This window comes from Gorilla gorilla, chromosome 7 (genome assembly GCF_029281585.2).
Source record: "Gorilla gorilla gorilla isolate KB3781 chromosome 7, NHGRI_mGorGor1-v2.1_pri, whole genome shotgun sequence".
In the NCBI taxonomy this organism is placed as follows: domain Eukaryota; kingdom Metazoa; phylum Chordata; class Mammalia; order Primates; family Hominidae; genus Gorilla; species Gorilla gorilla.
In genome coordinates this window covers 34,607,257-34,629,840 of record NC_073231.2, presented here as the reverse complement: position 1 = coordinate 34,629,840, position 22,584 = coordinate 34,607,257, and the positions used below count along the sequence as shown (strand labels likewise).

Below are 22,584 nucleotides of genomic sequence, written 5' to 3'. Positions count from 1 at the left end.
GTGGCTCTGACCTCCTGGGCTCTAGTGATCCTGATCCTCCCATCTCAGCCTCCTGATAGCTGAGACTACAGGTGCACGCCGCCAGGCCTGGCTAATTTCTGTATTTTTTGTAGAGACAAGGTTTTACCATGTTGCCCAGGCTAGTCTCGAACTCCTGGGCTCAAGCAATCCTCCCACTTGGTCTCCCAAAGTGCTGGGATTACAAGCATGAGGACCACGCCCAGCCTAAAAATTCTTTAATATATCCCCAAATACATACAATTCATTCATTAAAAAGTAATAGATACAGCTTTTCCCTGCTCCTGTAAATGTGCTACATTCATTCTTACTTCCAAAACTTTTTTTTTTTTTTTAAAGAGATAGGGCCTCACTCTCTTGTCCAGGCTGGAGTGCAATGACAAGACCACAGTTCACTGCAGCCTCGACCTCCTGGGCTCAAGCAATCTTCCCACCTCAGCCTCCCAAGTAGATGGGACTACAGGCACACACCACCATGTCTGCTAATCTTTTTTTTTTTTTTTTTTTTTTTTACTTTTTATAGAGGCAGTGTCTCATCATGTTCCCCAGGCTGGTCTCGAATTTCTAGACTCAAGCAATCCTCCCACCTCAGCCTCCCAGCCTCCACCTCCCAAAGTGCCGGAATTGCAGACATGGGCCACCATGCCAGGCCCCAAACTTTTATGATGGTGAAACTCTCCTAACCCAGTACCCATTTCTATTTAAATATTACCAGTTCCTCAAGGTCCACCTTTCTTTCTCAAAGCCTTTTATTCTGGTCCACACTGATCTCTTTCTGAATTTCTAAGCCCTCTCCGCCCATATTACACAATGTTGTCCATTTACGTAGGATCAAATGTTATTCTCCCATTGTTTCCTGTGTTGACTGAGGTCTTTCCAAGAAGGTAGGAAAACTGCTTCTCAGTAACAACTTCTCCATCCCCCAGAAAGGCCAAGACAACAGACTCTCAGGCTGTCTTTAACAAATATCAATGACTGTACCCAAGGGAGTCATACATACCTCTTCCACAACTAATGTTCTCTTCACCTACACCATCTGCCAAACAAAACCAAGGGCTAAGGGAAAAGAAGACATCTTTTGTTTTGCAAAAGAGCTCCCAATTCCTTTGAGAAAGGTGCTATGATGCATATAAATTTAGCACTCCATGACCTCAATTGGAATCTACTGAAATAAACACTAAATGAGATGCAAATTCCACTCATATATAACAATCGGGATGAGTCAATACTGAGGTTTTCCATTACATCTGCTCATTTCCTAGAGTCACACTCGAACACATGTGTGTAGGCTTTGTGGAAGGCGTGCACTTCTCAGAATGTCTGTTAACAATTAAGAAGGCTGTGGGCTGGGGTTAATGGTGATTGCCCTGCCCACATGGTGAGACCGGAGCTGCACTCCTCAGACAGGATTCCGCTCTTGGTATGTTGCGGGCATCACAGTGAAAACAGCCCCTCCAGGGAAGATGCAATTGCCCTGAATGGTCTCTCCTTCATCCTGAGAAATACTTAAGGAGCTGCAACATGCTGGAGCTTCAAGGCAGCATCCTCAATTTGAAAAGGGAGGAAAAGAATCATTTTCACAAGGAGATATACACCATGGTCTGTACCTAATAAAAGGCATTGTGGGGCAAACCATGGTAGCTCATGCCTGTAAGTCTCAACACTTTGGGACGCCAAGGCAGAAGGATTGCTTGAGGCCAGGAGTTAGAGAAAAGTCTGGGAAATGCAGTGCGACCCCATCTCTACAAAAAAATTTAAAAATTAGCAGGGTGAACCAGGAGTGGTGGCTCACGCCTGTAATCCCAGAACTTTAGGAAGCTGAGGCAGGCGGATCACCTGAGGTCAGGAGTTCGAGATTAGCCTGGCCAACATGATGAAACCCCATCTCTACTAAAAATAGACCAATTAGCCGGGCATGGTGGCAGGCGCCTGTAATCCCAGCTCCTCGGGAGGCTTGAGGCAGGAAAATCACTTGAACCGGGGAGGTGGAGGTTGCAGTGGGCCAAGATGGTGCCATTGCACTCCATCCTGGGTGACAAGGGTGAAACTTTGTCTCAAAAAAAAAAAAAAAACAAAAAAAAAATTAGCAGGGTGTGGCAACACAGCTCTGTGGTCCCAGCTACTCAGGAGGTTGAGGTGGGAGGATCACTTGAGCCCAGGAGGTTGAGGTTATAGTAAGCTATGATCATGCTACTGCACTCCACATCCTGGGTGACAGACAGAGACCCTATTTCCAAAAAAAAAGAAAAAAAAAAGCATTGAAGCATTGTTGATTCAACTGTAATTATAAAATTCTTTCCAAGGATATACTTGGCTCACTGTCCACCAAAACTTATGTCAAACTGACCAGTGTGTCTCTGTTCTCATCTCAAGAGCAAACCAACCATGTGACCAGAAAAGTAGATGAGAGAATAACATATGCACTGATTCTGAGACATGTTTCCACACTGTAACATCTATGAAATCAGGATGCATCTTACAATAAAGTTTTAATTGGCAGTGTTATTGCTTTACCTGACAAATGTTAGAGCTGACTCAAATTCTGTACTTGCACTCACAACACCTAAAATACTGGCCTCATCGTCAGACATTAATAGCCAGAAAAATATAGCAAGCACCTAACACACAAAAAGCAACACACTTCACGGTGTCCGATAAACTCAAGAATGACACCCCCAGAAATTATCTGCTAAGCATTTTTGTATCCAGTGAAGTTTAAGAAACACAACTGGGATATGTCTTCAAATGAGGTTAAAAAAAGTCACTATATAACATCCAGGTGTTATACAGATGAGACTGGAATATTAATTCTGAGTCACGGATGGGACACAAATATGAAAAACTCCACAGTGAGGGAGCAATCTTTGGACATTTTTAAATGGCAGGGGCAGGCGACGCAAGGAATGGGCCTGCTGATTCTCTTAGTGGAAATAGTGTTCTAGAGAAGATTTGGCAATAAACATCAAATATCTTTAAAAGAATGCATGCCCTTTGACCCAGAAATTCCACTTCTAAGAGTTGAAGCTAAGGAAATCACTAAGGGTGTATACACAGATTTAGCTAGGAGGATGTACAGCACTGTTTATATCACTTAAGCTGGAAATAAGTTCAATAATAAGCCCAATAAGGGGTGGGTCAAATACATTAAGGCACATCCATACTATAGCACAATAGGAAGAATTTAAAATTTGGCTGCAGAAATGTATCCAATTGGCCAGATGCAGTGACTCACGCCTGTAATCCTAACACTTTGGGAGGTTGAGGCGGGAGGATCACCTGAGGCCAAGAGTTCGAGACCAGCCTGGGCAATATAATGAGACCCCGTCTCTAAAGAAAAAATAGAAAAATTTAGCCAGGCATAGTGGTGCACACTTGTAGTCCCAGCTACTTGGGAGGCTGAGGTGTGAGGATGGCTTGAGGCCAGGAGTTCAAAGCTGCAGTGAGCTATGATCGCATTGTGCCACTGCACTCCAGCCTGGAGGACACAGCAAGACCACAACTCAAAAAACAGAGAGAGAGAGAGAAATGAATCCAATGGCATGCAAAGATGTTCATAAAATACTGTTAAGTGAAATAAATGGAAAACCTATTATGATCTCATTTTTGTTCAAACAGATGATAGATGCCATGTGTGCACACACAGAGAAAAGAACATGTAAAAGATACGCAGTGAGGTATTAACACTGGTTGTGAGGGAATTATAGAATTGTTTCCTTTTTTAATCTTTTTTTTTTTTTTTGCTTATTTGTGTTTTCTAATGGTGCTGAGGAGAGAAAGGGTAACTATTTAAGACTGTATTTTAAAAAACAAAAACAGTGAAAAGAAACTTGAACACAATGTGATCCAATTAGATGAACAAATGGCTTATGAATCTTGGTAGCTTCAGTCTAAAATATAAAATGAATTAAAAACCCCATACATTTATCATCCTTTAATCCCTAAAATAGAAGCAATACGTTACTATCTTTCCTTTGAGAAATGCTGGGAGAAATGACCAACAGAAATAAGCATAAGACAGGGCTTAAAATAGGCAAAAATATCCCAGGAGAAAACTTTCTGCTCCACACAGAAGCTCTGCTGAGGACCACCTGGGGTAGAAGGTAGTTCTCCACATTTTTAACACAACAAAATAATTGCGAAAATACCCTAGAGCTTTCGATAAAGGCAAACTATTTCAGGGCTTTACATGAACAATAACGCTTACTCTCTATCTCAGCCCTATATGAGAAATTTCCTAATTTATAAGACTAAAAATTAATCCATTAGGCGTGGGGAGGGAGGAAAGGTATTTACGGCAAGCATTTTTGTTTTTGTTTTTGTTTTTTTTTTTTGAGACAGAATTTCGTTCTTGTTGCCCAGGCTGGAGTACGATGGCGTGATCTTGGCTAACCGCAACCTCCGCCTCCCGGGTTCAAGCGATTCTTCTGCCTCAGCCTCCCGAGCAGCTGGGATTACAGGCACGTGCCACCATGCCCAGCTAATTTTGTATTTTTAGTAGAGATGGGGGTTTATCCATGTTGGCCAGGCTGGTCTCAAACTCCTGACCTCAGGTGATCCACCCGCCTCAGCCTCCCAAAGTGCTGGGATTACAGGCATGAGCCACCCCACCTGGCCACGGCAAGACTATGATTGTGATGTCAATTTGGAAAGTACAGGGCTTGTTAGTTACGTGGTGAGATTTCAGAGTACTGGTTTAAGGGAGGAGGGACCCAGGTCAATCTGCTGCATTTCCACGCCTGAGTCTCCTGCACTGAGCAGCACCCAGGCTTTGCCTGGGCTGACTTTAGTACCAGTAGATGGAAAAAGAACACTTTTCTTTGGGAGGCCAAGGCAGGCAGATCACCTGAGGTCAGGAGTTCGAGACCTGCCTGACCAACACGGAGAAACCTCATCTCTACTAAAAATACAAAATGAGCCAGGCGTGGTAGTGCATGCCTGTAGTCCCAGCTACTCGGGAGGCTGAGGCAGGAGAATCGCTTGAATCCAGGAGGCGGAGGTTGCAGTGAGCTGAGATCGTGCCACTGAACTCCAGCCTGGGCAACAAGAGCGAAACTCTGTCTCAAAAAAAAAAAAAAAAAAAAAAAAAGGAAAAATAACACTTTTTCATTGACTTCAAGGTAAGCTCACACCAATAGGATTCCTCTATCCGTCTAATCACAACCCAAGATATTACAAGAGAAATTCTCATGTTGATTAAAGGCCAGTGGGGTTTAATGGAATGTAGAAGAGGGGACAGTTAATGGTTAAAACATCTTGGATGTACATTTACCAAAATCAGAAACTCACAGTATTCCAAAGCCCCACAGCACTTTTGAGTCTTTGCTCCCTCCCTACTGGCTTTTGTTTTTGTTTTGAAGATACAGAGTCAGCAGGCTGGGTGCACTATGACCAAATGGCAACAGATGCTAGTCTTGCAAAGGGCAAGAACTTCCCTTTGATGATCTAAGAACATGGAGAGAATGGACAAACATGTCTGTTCAGGACATTTTCACTTTGATTCGGGGTTAACCATCAGTTACATGAATACCAAGAGCTATAGAAAAAGCAGTTCCTGCACCCAATAAAATCAGACACGCTACATTCCTGAATCCATCTCGACCACAAATGATCCCAGGAAACGTGTCTCCACTGCGTATGTTGTCTTACTCGCCATGCTTTAGAAGGCTGATACACAAATAGTTCTTAATGCACGGGATCTGAGAACCATTCTTCTGACTCAATATTGCATGGTGGCAAGCAGCTTAGAGAATGGATCACACTTCTTTTTTAATCTTTTATTTTAAAAATACAAGCAATGTGGCCGGGTGTGGTGGCTCATGCCTGTAATCCCAGCGCTTTGGGAGGCCAAGGCAGGCAGATCACCTGAGGTCAGAAGTTTGAGACCAGCCTGGTCAAGGTCAACATAGTGAAACCCCATCTCTACTAAAAATACAAAAATTAGCTGAGTGTGGTGGCAGGCGCCTGTAGTCCCAGGTACTTGGGAGGCTGAGGCAGGAGAATCGCTTGAACCCAGGAGACAGAGGTTGCAGTGAGCTGGGATCATACCACTGCATTCCAGCCTGGGCGACAGAGACAGAACGAGACTCTGTCTCAACAACAACAAAAATACAAGCAATGTTACCACAGATAATAACAGGAAAATAACTGATACTTTCAGAATGAAAAACATATGCCAATCGTATACCATATACAACCTCCTCCAAATGAATCTAATATATATTTCCATATTTGTAAATTGGTATCTTACCAATTGTTACAATGTTATACGTTAACCTTTCTCAAATTAGGAGTTTAAACAATGTATTAAGAAAATGAGGGCCAGGCGTGGTGGCTCAGGCCTGTAATCCCAGCACTTTGGGAGGCTGGGGAGGGGGCGGGGAATCACTTGAGGTCAGGAGTTCAAGACCAGCCTGGCCAACATGGCAAAACCCCGTCTCTACTAAAAATACAAAAAAAAAAGTAGCCAGGTGTGGTGGCGTGTGCCTGTAATTCCAGCTACTCGGGAGGCTGAAGCAGGAGAACAGCTCGAACCCCGGCGGCGGAGGTTGCAGTGAGCTGAGATCGCACCACTGCATTCCAGCCTGGGCAATAGAGCAAGACTTCATCTCAAAAGAAAGAAAAGAAAAGAAAAAAGAAACGAAGAAAACCGGCTGGGTGCGGTGACTCACATGTGTAATCCTAGCACTTTGGGAGGCTGAGGCAGGCAGATCACCTGAGGTCAGGAGTTCAAGACCAGCCTGACCAACATAGTGAAACCCCGTCTCTACTAAAAATACAAAAATTAGCTGGGTGCGGTGGCAGGCGCCTGCAGTCCCAGCTACTTGGGAGGCTGAGGCAAGACAATCACTTCAACCTGGGAGGCGGAGGCTGCAGTGAGCCGAGATCACACCACTGCACTCCAGCCTCGGCAACACAGCGATACTGTCTCAAAAAAAATAAAAAAAAAGAAAACCTACCAACACTTCAGACACTGGGATTTTCAGTGAGAATAATTTTTCCCTATCAACTCTGGAACTTACAATGATCACATCTCTTTTGAATACTGCATTGCTGGCTTCATATCTAAGATAAAGAGTCTTCCAAGCCTTTAATATATAAACAAAACCCTTTCATAATGGGATCTGAGTGGCAGCTTTAATCTTATCTTTAATTCTGTAAAGCATCTGGTGCTGTGGAGTAAATAAACCAGCCCCCTACCCTCAACACAGAGTCCCCATCAAACACATGAGCCAGCCTTATCTAAAAGTATAGTTACAATGAAAAGCCTACAAACAGTGGTGGTGTAACAAACAATGCTTTTTCTTAGAAAAGATGTTTGTCGTTTTCAAGTGTTCTAAAAACGAAGTAAACCACAAAACCATTTTCAACAAGACGTGTGTTTCTAATTATTAGTGAGATTTATATTCCTTGAAAAAAAAAACAAAAAACAGCAGTGTCCCTGGAAGAGCAGAGAAGTTCATTGCTCCAAGACAGCAAGAATTTATAAAGGCAAAATAATTTTGATAAGACCTATCCCCTTTTCTAGCATTTGAAATTTGCGATCTCCTTGCACAAATACTGATACAATGAATGGTCACTTTGAAGTGAGGAGAGGAGGGAACATTCCACTGCAGGGCAAGGCTCAACATTTCTTCATCACAGACCCACCACTACCTCGCACAGCAATGATTACTAATTCCCTCTTCAGCTTAGATTGAGAAAAGAAGTTGATAGCAACATAAAAGGTGAGGCAAAATTAATATAAGTAGAGCTTATTTTGGCCAAGCTTGAAGACTGCAACCCAGGGGCTTATGCATTCCAATCAAAAAGCAGTTACAAGTGGCTTTTTAAAGGCAAAAAAAAAAAAAAAGCAGCAGGGACAAGGGAGTGGGCTGATATAAAGTTGTTTACCAGGAATTCTCATTGGTTTACACAAATTATACTGATTAGTGATTGGCTATATACATTGTTAAACTATAGAGTGAGTTACAGTGTCCAGTGCAGCATTATTAGGTTAATTTATAGCTACTTCTAGCAACAGCAAGCAGTGAATACAAAGAGGTGAATATATAGCTCAAGGGGGGAGTAGGACCTGACTGTGGTCTCATTTTAAAGTCCCTCTGGACCTGATCATTTAAAAGGACTTGCATTCCTCAAAGTTCATTTTCTCATTAACACAGTAATTCAAATCTTTGATTTATTTACTGGGTATTTATTAGCAAATCATAACACTCTAACCTCTACCTATGGATAAACAGATCATAAAGATATATATGATAAATCGATCATAAACATATATACAGGCCAGGCACTGTAATCTCAGCACTTTGGGAGGCCGAGGCAGGCGGATCACTTGAGATCAGCAGAGTTGGAGACCAGCCTGGCCAACACAGTGAAACCTCGTCTCTACTAAAAAAAAATTAGCCGGGCATGGTGGCAGGCACCTGTAATTCCAGCTAATCAGGAGGCTGAGTCAGGAGAATCACTTGAACCCAGGAGGCAGAGGTTATAGTGAGCTGAGATCACACTACTGCACTCCAGCCTGGGTGACAGAGCGAGACTCCGTCTTGAGAAAAACAAAAAACAAAAAAAAGATATATATGACAAATAGATCTTGCAAAACCCCTCTCATACTTTCCTCATTTTGTATTTATTTCTGCATTCTGTTGATCATGAGCTTTTTCAAGCAAATTCTGAAAGCCCAGGTTAAAGCTGAACGTCACATTGGGTATCGTTCTGCCCAACCTGGTTTTTTCTTTCCTCTAGGGGACTTGAAGCCACGCACTCCTGAAGAACCACCACCTAGGCTCCCAGGGTCTTCTCTGCACTTCTTTGGATCTCACAGTAAGTGTTCCCTGGCATTAGATACTTGGGAGGGCGTGCAAGGAGAGCATGTTCTCCATTCTCCCTTCCCCCATTAGAATGGCTAATGCAGAGATTCATTTCCTAGCTCTGGTTTTCTGCATAACCCCTCCTCAAAACACAAAGACTCAGGATAGGCCTTAAAGAGTCCTTTTGTTTAGAAAGGGTCATTTCCTGCTGTTCTCTCACACCCAGAGACTCCCACCCAGTTCTCAAGGAGAGGCACTCATTTGCTTAGGAAAAAACAAAACAATTTCAGGTAAGAAAAGCAGTCTTAAGAAAATCATTTCAAATATACAGGAAAGAGTTTCCAAACTCTAGTGCTTCACTAATTTTTCCTTATTTTGTTAGAATCGTAATTTAACAAAACAGAGGCAAGGTCTAAGGGTTTTCACTTAAAAGGCTTAAAATTAAAACCATTCCCCCCAAACAGCCCACCCTGATGTGTCTTGGCACGCCACGGCAGCTTTCTGCATCACAATGGGGAAGTGGAAAGTGGAATGAAAGTGGAAAAATGAGATTTATGGTTCTTTTAATGCACAACAGGCGCTGTCTATACAATCCCTACCTTTTAGTTAAGGAAACAGGTTAAAATGACTTGTCAAAGACAAGCAGCTTCAGTGGCTTGTCCTAGGTCCCTTAGAAACAAAGAGATAATGAGATAATAAGAGAGAAAACAAAGAATACTCATGAATTGACTGGTTAAGAAATAACTTCTATAAGGATTTATATACTATTGGTTCTAAGACTATCAGGTAATGGATGATGGTTAAGTTAACCAAGTTTGTTGAAGGTCAAGTGTGACATAAATGCTATAAATGAGGATAATCCAATGGTCTGCATTTTCATCAACTAACTAGTCTGGCTCAACTAACAGGTGACTTGTTAGCCTGATGCCCTATGTAATGATGACTTACATTTCTTTCATCCTGAAATGTCATCTGGTCTGCTTTACAATGAATAGAAACAGCTCCTGAGTCTGTGAGGCTGACACGTGGGCATAAATTGTGGCTGTGAGGTGGCCCCATAAGGGCTCACAAGGCAGATTAGAAGGTCCTTCATGGCTACACATATAGATGGCTTAAAGGCTGGATTCTTCCGGCTAAAGCCAGCATTATGCTGAGCTTCAGATCTTTTTCTTCTTGTAGGCAAATTGAGGAAGGTATATTGAGCTGGAGGCTAGATCCAATCGAAGGATCAGAAGTGGTAAGTCTACCTCCAAATCAATTCCACCTGGGTTATTAAATTAACCCTAACAACCTAACAGTCACATCTGCAAAACAGGAACCAAATTCACCTTGCCCTACTGGTACTTACGCATTCCCTACACACCAGGCCCACATCCCTCTCTCCTCGTTCTGTGGAATTAGTAGGTTTCCCATCCTAAGTGGACAAAAGGGAAGGATTCGTTTTTGTGTGAAAAACTGCTGCATACCCCCACAAGGGCTCTTATCACTTACCATCTGAACATTTCCAGCTTAAAAGTGTGTGAGATGACAACTGCGGTTTTAAAGTATGTAATAAAGTGGGGATGAGGACCAGAAATGATCATCCTCAAGGCAGAAACATAAAGTTTAACCTGAAAACTGCTGAAAAAGGTTTATGATTATACAGTGTATCAGACAGGCTTTGGCGTTTGTAAAGCAGATTTACATTCTAGTCAATTCACAAAAAAACTTATTGGACAGTTTTGGGCATTGTCCTAGGCATCTGAGGTTTCTACAGTGTTAAACAAGGCAGGCAGTCTCTGCTGCCAGGGAGTTACATTCCAAGGGTACCAAATAAGTACAATAAGCATATAAGGCAACGTCAGGAGGTAAGAATTACTATTTGGAAAATAAAAGGGTTGGGAAGATAGGGCTACTTTAAACTTGGAGGTCAAAGGTCTCTCTGGGGTGACATCTGAATTGAGATCTAAATGAATGGCAAGGATGAGGCTGATAACGTCTGAGTGTAGGGCTTTCCGGGCATACAGAACGGCTTGCACAAAGGCCCTGAGGCAGGAACAAGTTTGGCAAGTTGGAGACACCTAACGAAAGCCCAGGCAGCTGGAGCATAATGAATGAGGCTGTGATTCTTGGCAGATGAGGTCAGAGAAACCAGCAGGGCCCGGATCACATGAACCTCATATGCCACTGGAGAATTTTAAGCTCCTATCCACCAGCTGTAAAACCTCAGACCAATTACTTAATCTCTCAGAGCCTTAGCTTTCTTATCCCAAAACATGGGATGGCAACACTTCATATGGTTTGTCAAAGAGCAATGTTAAAAGCAGAGTAGACACCAGCTCCATAACTGTTTAATCAATCCATTAATATGCAAAAACCATTAAGTGCTTTTACAGGTTTGATTACATCTGGATATGCACCTCGTCTTTTTTTTTTTTTTTTTTTTTTTTTGAGACAGAGTCTCACTCTGTCCAGGCTGGAGTGCAGTGGTGCGATCATGGCTCACAGCTGCCTCGACCTCCCGAGCTCAGGCAATCCTCCCACCTCAGCCTCCCAAGTAGCTGGGACTACAGGCACATGCCACCACGCCTGGCTAATTTTTTTGCAGAGATGAGGTTTTGCCATGTTGCTCAGGCTGGTCTCGAACTCCTGGGCTCAACTGATCTGCCTGCCTCAGCCTCCTAAAGTGCTAGCCTCATGAAGTGCTAAGCGTGAGCCACCTGGCCCAGCCACTGTACCTAATCTTCAATTCTCCCACTGATTTTCTTAAGCATATTAGGAAAAGTAAGATTGAAAAAATTTGTGCAATAAAAATGGTCTCGTCTATAATTCCAGCACTTTGGGAGGCCGAGGCGGGAGGATCGGACCCAGGAGTTTTAAGACCAGCCTGGGCAACACCACAAGACTCCATCTCAAATAAAAACAGGTAAAAAAAAAAAAAAAAAAAAAGAAAGAAAGATAAATAAATTTTAAAAACGGTCTCAGGGTTCACTCTAACAATTCTTTTGCTTATTACTGGGAAAAGTCTTGGAGGTCCTAGAAAAAGAATTTGGCTTGGGAAGGTAAGAGGAGAGCAGTGGATGATCCGGTCTGGGAGTAGCTGACTAGATTCCAGCCCTTTGCTGATTTTCTTCCTTCTACTCAGATAAGCAAGACCCTGAGGGGCAGCAAGTACCAGTGGTTTCAGTCCCCTGTCACCAGGCATCCTGCAGCAGGCACAGGACGGAAGTACATGTCCTCACTCCCACCTCCCCAAACACATCCTGCCTGGCTGGGAGGGATACTGTATTTAAAAACAGATGCCTCTTTGGAAACTCACACATTTTAAGTCCCGTAAATCACACATGCTGGGTAAAGTAATTACACTTTTGTAGCACTTCCCCTCTGAGCACAAAGGAAATTCTGCTACTTCTGTAATTAGATAGCACTTTCTGTGTACACTTTCTCCCAGGGGGGCCTCCACTGTCTATCCTATAGGTGGGCGTAAGAGGAATTTTCACAAAACAGGATCCTGCAGATTCATGAAAAAAAAAAAAATTGGGTAGTCTTTAGGATTTCTCTTAGAACAACATTGGCCACTGCCAGCCTATCTACCCTGGTGACATGAGAATCTGGGAATATCAAGAGGAACGTCACAAAAAAATCAACTCATGAGAAATAAAAGTTAATTAAAAGTAAGGGTGTCCCATAACTTATTTGCAGAGGTTGGTGAGCCAGACCTCATTTTGGAGATTCTCAGACGTCTCATACCTTTGCAAAACCCTAAAGGCTGACAGAATGGAACTGCCTAAGCATTCCCTTTGCATTTTAAATTTGTGTAACAATACTGTATTACAACCTGGAATGTGAATCCATCTTCCCGGTGTGACTGGCATTTATGACTGCCACTTCCTTTTTCTCTTTAGCATTTACACAATACGCACCATCACCATAATAGGTGCAGTAGAGCTAAAACCTAAGAGAAATACAAATGCAAGTTGTTTTCTTTTTAAGTTCCTGGACTACTTTGAGCTGACACTTAGCTGGGCTGAAATAAATTGAATAAAATGAAAATATGGCCGGGCATGGTGGCTCATGCCTGTAATCCCAGCACTTTGGCAGGCCGAGGCGGGTGGATCACCTGAGGTCAAGAGTTTGAGACTCACCCGACCAATATGGGGAAACCCCTGTCTCTACTAAAAATACAAAAATTAGCCGGGTGTGGTGGCGTGTGCCTGTAGTCCCAGCTATTTGGGAGGCTGAGGCAGCAGAATCGCTTGAACCCAGGCAGTGGAGGTTGCAGTGAGATGGCGCCACTGCACTCCAGGCTGAGTGACAGCGCAAGACTCCGTCTCAAAGAAAAAAAAAAAAAAGAAAATGAAAATATAACCCACAGATTAGATATCTTTGGGCTGCTGGCCAAAGGCTCATCCTACTCTTCCTTTTCCCCAAAAAAGTCAAAAAAGATAAAAGCAACTTAGAAATTTTTTCCGGTAAAAAAACTCACGCCTCTCCAGATTTTATGGTAGCTTGATCTTTCCTTTTAGGTGCACGGTTGGCAAATGAAGAGTTGGAGAAGTAAAAGCCTGGGAATTAATGGCAAGTTTGGGAGGTTTATAAACAGGTTCCTGAGTTTTGATCAAAGCAAAAAAAAAAAGCATATGAGAAAGACTATATATCAGATTTTTCTAAGCTCCCCCTCAGGCTTTCCAATGGCTAAGTATACCAAACCCTTTAAAAACAGGCAGATTATATGTAATACATTTTTATGTTCCTAAATTAATTTTTAAGTTTCCATTTTTCTTGATTATTTTCAATTCTCTCCCCTTCCCAAAACTTTTTAACATGACTCCAAATTTTCACTAAATTTTGTATCTCTTTCCTTGCTACCCTCACGTTTCCTAGAAAGCAGGAATTCCATTTTCTGGGCACTCACTCCCAGTATGCACGCCTTCCATTATCAGCTCTATGTTCTTGAATTGTTCTGAAAATCGTATTTCAAGATCGGACCTCTCCTCTGCACCCCAGACTCAGTAACATCTTCATCTCCTAGGTACCTTCTTTTCTTACCCTTTCCACATCTCTATTTTCTATTCCTACAAACACAACCGTCACTTAGCTAGTCACCCGAAGGAAAAACCCAAGAGGCTGCTAGGCTGTCTCCTTGCCTTCTCTCCCGCACATCTGACAGTTATCTAGGCCCTGAACACCTGGCATCTCTGCCTCAGTTGCCACTGCCAGGCTGCTGCCTCACTTTGAGACCAGGACTCTTGCAGCAGAAACCTCACTGCAAGAATGGTTCTCAATAACTTTTCCAAAATTCGCCACATCCCCCTGCCCATTGGGACGTCCTAGATTGCTGCCTTCTGGGGCACATCCACCCTGGTGCCCCATCAGAGGACAAAGTCCAATTCCCTAATGCAGAGGCAGCTCCTCCACTCACTGTGGGCCAGTGCCCCCTCCCCAATTTCATTCTTCCTTCCCCTTCTTCTCTCCTGCCATGCCTTGCTTGCTCTTCCCCAAAAGGGTCTTTTGAAGCCTCTGTGTGTTCATTCACAGAGCGAATTCCTTGCCTAGCCCATCTTTTCCCCACTGTCTGAACCCTTTTCTCATCAGTCAAAATCTTAACTGAGATTTAGCTCATATGCCATCTTTGAAGAACAGACTCTTTAAACTTCTTTAAAGCTTTCTGTGACACAGCTCCATCCCTTCCTTGCAGGTTTGGCTGTGCTCAACTCAACTACCTCTACTTTAACCCCGGGCGTGGTTATACCTCTTTGTTTATACAGGGGCATCACCATTAAACTGTGAGCAACTTTAAGACAGGAACTGCCTCTCTCAGATCTTGGCATCTCTAGAATCTGCACATGAAGAACCTGGCTCCATAGCTTTTCAGTGCTTCAGCCACTTCCCCATCAAAGAAGCACAATCATCATAATCCCTTCATCAGCTTGTTGTGACGCTGAAATAATATATGAAGAGTGCTTGGCACATAGTAAATACTCAATAAAAGTTAGGAGATAATTATTTAATGAATAGATAAAAAGATTTCTGACAATTCTGCAGGCTAAAGATTTCAGTATTTCCTTTTTCCTGCTATCAGCAACACTGACAAGCCAAGCAGCTTTCTTCTGATACCACATATCCCCTTTACTCAGCTTCACGTTTCAGATAATATCAAGGACCTCCCACCTCCACTACCAAACATAGAAAATATAGTGCAATAAAATTGTTTACAATATTCTCCTGGTACACTTTAGGGATGTGAGTGCGAGGAGTTATCCCCATATGACAAATAAGCTCATCCCCACCAGGGGCATGGAACTGACATGTTCATACCAACATAGCATCCATTTTAAATACCTGGTCCCAGATGGCCTCAAGCCCACTGAGCTATGCAGCCACTTCTGCACCAGCTTTTAAGGTTCATTCTCCTCATTCCTTCCTAAGTTTTTTTCTTTGACCAAAGCAAGCACTGTTCAAGAGGAACATTTGCATTCCCTTTCCCCTACCCCCAGGCAGACACTAAGGTGCCAAATGAAACTGAACACAAACATTCCAAAGTGGCTGTCACACAGAGCAGGCTTGTTTGGGAACACAGGGAGTCCGTGCTCTTCCACCTAACCAAGGCTTCTGGAAGCCCTCGTCCAAAAGGTCAAATGGAATTCCACAGCAGAAACCAAATTCAAATGGTGAAAACCCAAATGCACCTTGGGACAAGCAGTCCCACACCGACAGTGGCTATCTGATGGACCAGGCAGGCTCACCTGTGCTCGCAAATGGAGGTTCCTAATGACAAAGGGATGGAAGTAATTTTCCAGCCGATCCATCCACACCTTTTCTAATTCCCCAGTGCAGAGCGCAGAAGGGATCCTCAATATTAAACAAGTGGCTGCTTCTTATTTCCTGTACAAACTCATAATCACCAACCTCACCAATAAGGCTATTTCATATATATTTACAAACAATTATATATGTGTATACATGTAAGTGTGGATGTGTGCAGAGGAGATTTACCTGGTGCTGGGGTAGGTGTTGAACATTGGGAATACTGTAAAATGACATAGACCCATACAAAATAAACAGCTGAAAAAAATAATAACCAGGAGTTAAATGGACATAACAGAAAGTAACTTTTACTGAAATTCTAACGAAAAATCATCTCTATGGGATGGGACATTCAGGTGAGGGGGATCTTGCAAAAATGTAGGCTGAAAAACTTGAATCCTGGCTTGAAAGCAGCTCAGACTAGATCAAGAGAACAGAAGAGGAAGACCTAGGCTTCCTCTTAGCAAAGGGATCACAGTATACAGGTAGGTGAGGGCAATCCCGAACGCCATGTGTGCACTTGACTTTGTGGAGTACCAAGTAGCACTGAAGGATTCAGGGCATTGGAGGGCCCAGCAGTATGGTGTAAGGCTGGACTCCAGAAGAGCATTAGAACAGGAGAGCAGCTGAAGATCACTAACACAATCAAGATAAGGTAATGAGTAAGAGAAATACTAATAGTACTAAGAAAGACTATGTCTGAGGAACAAGGCAGACCTGATTCCCACTGCTAGGCTTGTGAGCAAAACTAAACGTGACCAACCTCGGTTTTGTGAATATCACGATTCAAGGAAACCCTCAAAGCAAAAAGACATTTAATTCTTTTTGTTCACATGGTCATTTTCGAAAACTTAAACACCGAAAAGCATCAGAAAGTAAATAGCAATGATCTGTAATCCACCAATCAGATACAATTTATTAATGTTTTGTTTTATGAATGAATATACATTTATTTGAGAACTGGCATCACATAGTATAAAACTTTAAAATCAGTTCTTTTCATTTAATATTACAACATGAGAATAAAAATATAGTCTTCAGAATGTCTGGAGCCACTGAAGCTCAAAGAGGTAAGGACAGGTTCTCCTTTCCAGCCTTTAGAGAGCACGGTGGCCCTGCCAACACCTTGACTTCAGGTTTCTAACCTCCAGAACACAGAGAATAGTATATAACCACATATGTATAATATATAATAAATATGTATTTATATATAATACATATTTTATAATCCATGTATTTTTCTCTTTAAAAACGGAGCCTTTAGTGGCTGCACAATATTCCCCTTCCAGAATTATACAATGATTTAGTTAGCAGTTTCCCATGTTAGATACACAGTGCCTCTGAATTGTCACTGTCATAAGTCACTGCAAAAATCATTCCTATATATAAATCTTTATGATACTGTTTTCTTAGGGTAAATTTCTAAAAATAAAGGTATAAATCAAAGGGCCTGAACACATTTTGATAGTGTCATTCCTTTCTGAAAAGCTACACTAATTTACATCACCACTGCTCTGCACAAAAGTACCCACTTTATTGCCTTGTCACCAGCACTGAACACTTTTATCCTTAAAGCAAAAATTAACATGAACCTACGAAAATCATGTGAAAGCATCTCCAGAAGAGAACTTCCACCCCTTCCAAACTACCCATCTGAAAACTAATGCCACTGGAAATGAAGAAGACTGCAGATGCACACAAGGGTTTATCAGGGAAATGTTTAAACCGCTACTGGAAAAATAACTCAAAAGTTCATGCCATATTGACAGGGGTCATGGAGCATCAGTTGTCACCAAATCCTACTCTACAGTTGAAATATATGTTTATTGCATTGGATTGAACTTGGAATAACAGAGATCCCCAATCTTGGTTAAATTGTATAAAACCATTCTGTACTTTCCTGAAGTCACAATGTAGATTGACTTTAATGCTCAATGAAAATTTGAGGTTGCCACATCAAACTGACATTACCCTCTCTGCGGCAATTTTAAGAAATAATTTTCTTTACAACCCCAATATTTTGGCAAAATTAGCACTTTAAAAGAAGGAATGCAAAGTAAAGGATTGTATTAACCTCGGAAGAACTGACTTCGTATGATTTCTGCACATCTTTTTGATCAATATTCCAACACTTCCACGTTTTTTGCTTTTTTAGTTTTATTATAAGTACAAGTCAATTCAAAGCAATTTAAGGAGAAATTAACACCAGTGCTTCAATATAATAAAAGGCCTTTTAAAGATGTTTTATAATCAGCCTGAAAAGTACTCAATGACATGGATAAAAGTAGAAATAAAAACCAAATCACATATTTAATCTAAATTTCTATTTTGAAAATTCAGTGACCAACAAATAAGTTACAAGCTATAAGTTATAAGTTAGCTTATAGTTATAGTTATAAGTTAGCTTATAGTTATAGCTATAAGTTATAAGTTAGCTTATAGTTATAGCTATAAGTTATAAGTTAGCTTATAGTTATAGCTATAAGTTAGCTTATAGTTATAGCTATAAGTTATAAGCTATAAGACAGAAAAGGTCTTGATATATTTGAAAATACTTTAAACTCATCAATTATAACTGATTAGGTAAGATAAATAATTATGGATCTATTATATATCAATTTTTATAAAGTCTGATTGCACAATTAGAGAAATTCTAGGAATCATTTTATCAATTGTAAAATATAAGAAATGATATGATACTCTAAACATATATAAACAAACCTTAAAAATCTCAGTGAGATTTTGACAACTGGTTAGTCTTTACAGGACAACTTGCTTAGGGAACACACATGTATAATACATTGTACGTGTATTACATATGTATTTAATGTAATAATAAATTAAAAATCGGAAAGTTAAATGTATCATCTCTCTTACACAACTGGCTAGCCAAATCCTAAATTATTTTTCCTCAAAGTTTTCAATGCTATCCAAAGTAGAAGTATTAATACATGTTCTGCCAAAGTTCTCAAAAACTTCCAACCCTTAAAAGCTGCAAAAATACTCCTAGATCCTGAACTGTTCATTCTACACAATTAGAACCAAAGAGGCATTTCAGCACAATTATTTCAGGGTAAGCATTAGAAACTCTCAAAAGAAGCTAAAATACACTGATTGATAGAAGGAATTCGTTTCGAAACTAGAAACACAGAAAAAAACAAACTTGGATTCTACAATGTGGAGAAAGCCCAAACCACCCTCATGATCTGTGAAATAAACTATTTTCCCTTAATGATGATTGGACTCATTTTTCCATGTCAGTTCAATGGCCACCAGAAATTACAACGAAACACATTTTTCCTCTCTTGTCATTACGTGTACATATCTATGTTGTGTGTGTGTGTTCTGTTTACTGGAGTCCACCGCCAAGGTTTTTAAATGTGCTTAAGAGCAAGTTGCTGATACAATGGGTGGGCAGGGAAAGGGTCAGTGCAGTGGTTTTGTGTAATGCCGGGCACATTAATGGCACTCACCTAATACTCTATTTATTTTACTTGTGGCTTTCAGGGTTAGAAAGAAAAAAACAAAAAAGAGGTTAAGAGTTTTTCAAGAACAAAATATAAACCAAAAATAGGAAATTAAGGCAAAATTGCCTGGATCATTCAGGCCACCTTAGTTTCTTTTCCTCAATTTCTGACATTATAAACCCCCCTCTCTTCACGGTCTTAACTGTTTTGTACACGACATCTCTCTTGGACAACTTGGGTTCTGAAATCTTCCTACGTGTCCCCTTACTTTTTACATAACAAGTGTTTTGCTAAAAAGACCGATACTTTCTAGAGCCACATGCCATTCCTACCTGAAAAGGTACGCTGTCAGATAACAGGACAAGTAAGAGGCAGCAACTGTACTGCAATGGCCCGCGATTATACAGCGATTATTATACACAACCTCACAAGGACGGAGGGGCGTCCAGGAACAGGGCAGGCAATCCCTTGGTCCTGGCAGCTGTTAAGAGGGGTCAAGCAGAAAAATGTGACTTTTCTATGCTTAATTTTAATGTGGGTATGATTTTTAGGACATTGAACCTCTTTTGCTACCTACCAAAAGGGAAAAAAAAAGTTTTCTCAACTGGGTGAATAAAGAAAGATGGTTTCTTATAATATTCTAACCCTGAGAAGCAAACAGATTGCACATCTAGCTGAAATAGAAAGATTTCTGAAGCGATGATTATCTTGATATGGTAAGTGAATTAGTTAAATATAGTAATTCCTAAAAAAGCAAACTTGTCATTATTTTTAAATTTTTTTAAGTGGTAGGGAAAATAAATAGCAAAGCAGCCAGTAAAGTTCAAGAAAAAAAATCAGAACACACCATTCAACTCTCCATCGCTTTGAAAAAAGAAATGCCAGTAGCATTCCTACAATTGTAATTAGAAAACATGCAAGTAAACAACTCTTCAAATAGTCTTTTATAATAAAATAGAAAATGTCCTCGGGTGAAAAAGCAATTTTTGGCTGACTGCAATTCATTTAGGTTTTCACTACCATACAACTGGGTGACGAGTAAAATCTCCTATTTATTTTGCATTGTTTGGCATAGTCTCGCTCCTCTACCTTCTCCATCTAAATAGTTACCATTTTCCAAGTGGACAATGTGCAGAGAAGTTGTATGTATTAATGAATTCCTCTGCAATTTTGGTTTCACTATCAGAATTGAAGTTTGCACACAACACAGTGTCTCAACAATGATCTCAACATTCTAACGCTTTAGAATCCGTTTACCTTCTGTGTTCGCCTATATCAGGATGCAATACGTGTGTGAATCTTTTCGGGTCATATTTAGACGTGCACTTTCCTGCATCTACACACACTCTTAAGTTCCTCTAGAATGTTTAAGAACTCAACTGTGTGGGATGTTAAGAAGTACGCCAGAAATAATTTCTTGGACTCCAGATAACGTACTTGCAAAAACAGAGTCATTTGGTAGGATACCACAAATATCCTACTGAATTCTGAAACGTTTGTTCCTGAGTCCGACTTCCCTTCTGACCACATCTACTCAATTTTGTTTCCACCGAAGGAACGCTCCGCAGTCACAAAACTTTCATCATGATTACGGACGCACCACCTAAAATACATGCTCAGAAGTCAAAGTCCTATGAAAATACCCTCGATGAGCATTTGGTGAATTGCTGCGTTTTTAACCCTCTTACTCTGCTCCCCTCAGCTGCACGGCCCCTAAAATCACAAGCGTTCACCGCCCAGGTTCGGGGTCTTTGACTCAGCAGAGAAGAATGTGGCTGATGAGTTATCTATTAATCCAAAAAACCTCGGCTAGAAAGATATTTCACCAAGAACTTTTAACACGGAAAGGGAGGGGGCAGGGAATAGAGGTATCTTTTAACGAGAACTTTCCCCCGAGTTTCTTCCTTAAACTGCTCCCCGCCCCCCCTCCGACCCCGAATCTATACACAGTTTCCAGCCCCGGCCCTAAGTCCTGACCCTCGGAGTCCCGATCATCTGAGGTCGCCCAGGAGTCAGCTCTCGGTTCCACTTATAAATCCCGGGCAAACAAAGCTGAGCATTATACTTACAAAAGTCTCCGAAAAGTCCTTGGAGTTACGCAATTTGGGGCCCGCAGACGCGCGTGGACACAAAAACACACGCTCCCGAGATCCACCCTCCCCGGGCCACGCTGCAGGGCTGCGTCCGGGGCACGGGCCATGCCTGAACCTTCCACCGCCGCGCCCCGGGCCAGCGCCCAGCCGGCCGCCCGCACTGGGTCCCGGGTCGCCCCCGCCACCACACCGAGCCGCCCAGTACCTCCTCCTCCTGAAGGTTGGCCTCGCTCGGGGTGTTCTCCTTCTCGGCTTTGCCGCCGTTGTTCATCTTCCCGGTCCTTCCTCGCCGGGCCGGGCAGGGCTGGGGCGCGGGGCTGGACGAGGGCGCGCTAGCCCACTGGAGCCTTCCCCGGGCGCCGGGGCTCCCTCGGGCTGGCGCCGCGGGCTGTGGGGCTGGAGCTGGAGCCGGGGCAGTGGCTGTCGGGCTCGGGCTAGGCTGGGGCTCCCGCGGCGAGTCTGCGACGGCGGCGGCGGGCGACTCAGGAAGTGCAAGGGAGAGACGGGGCAGGGCGCGGGCCGGGAGCGGGCCACAGAGACAATCGGGCCCCGGGAGGGCGACCTGGAGAGGGAGGGCGGGAGCCAGGGGAGGAAGGAAGAAGGAAGGAAAGAAGGAAGCAAAGGATGCGGCGAGGACGCGCGTCCCAGGAGTAAGCGCGGAGAGTTGGGGCTGGGGGCTGCAGCCGCTGGAAGGAGGGGACGGGGGTGCCTAGAGAGGAGGAGGAGGAGGAAGAGGAGGAGGAGGAGGAGGAGCGGGGCGGAGGGGCGCGGGCCGCGGCTGGGACGCTGGGACCCGAGAGCCGCTGAGTGCGCGCTCCAGGCAGGCTCTGGGAAGTCCGGGATGGAAGCAGCTCCCTTTCTCTCGCCTTCCTCCCTCCCCTCTCCCCTCCCTCCTCTCCGCGCCTCTCCTCCTCCCTCCGCCCTCCCTGGACGTGGGCTGCCGGCTGCAGCCCGGAGGGACGGGGCGCGGGACGGAGCCCCCCGCGGGAGGAGGGGCCGGCGGCCGGATGGCGCGCGCCGGGGAGGGGCAGCGGGCCGCGGGCGGAAGCGGCGACCCCAGCCCCCGACTCGGCGGCTGGTCGGAGGGCGAGGGCCCGAGAGGCGAGGGCAGGGAGGTCGGGTCCCGCCGTTCCCTTGGCCCCGGCGTCTGCGCGCCCCGGGACTTCGGGGACCCTGCCCCGCCGGGGCCTGGACCGGGAGCTGGGATGTGTGCGACTTTTAGTTTGCCGGCTTTTACCGAGGGATTTGCACCCCTGGCCCTAAGCCCACCCTTCCCGAGCCAGACCCGGTTCTTCCCCTGCTGCTTGAATGACAGGATGAGAACTCGAGGGACACCGGGGACAGCCCACTCCGGGCCGGCTTTTTCAGGACAGGGCTTCAAACCCATCTCCAGCGCGGGTCCTGCGACGC

At 43.3% G+C, this 22,584-nt stretch overlaps 1 protein-coding gene across 9 annotated transcripts in view; it reads right to left on the bottom strand.

Moving 5' to 3' along the window:
- Positions 1 to 22,154, bottom strand: part of RBPMS (RNA binding protein, mRNA processing factor) — a 186,189-nt gene extending 164,035 nt beyond the window's left edge. For 4 of the 9 annotated variants that reach the window (XR_010134951.1, XR_010134952.1, XM_063709186.1 and 1 more), the window contains exon 1: positions 21,380 to 21,511. Coding sequence is in view for 4 of the 9 variants with exons in the window: in XM_063709186.1 (XP_063565256.1) it covers positions 21,380 to 21,445 (66 nt within the window). In the remaining 5 variants the exon portion in view is untranslated. Of the gene's footprint in view, positions 1 to 20,518; positions 20,976 to 21,379 lie in introns of those variants that run through there. The other 5 variants (XR_010134954.1, XR_010134953.1, XR_010134950.1 and 2 more) reach the window with 5 other exon arrangements.
- Positions 22,155 to 22,584: the final 430 nt, after the last annotated feature.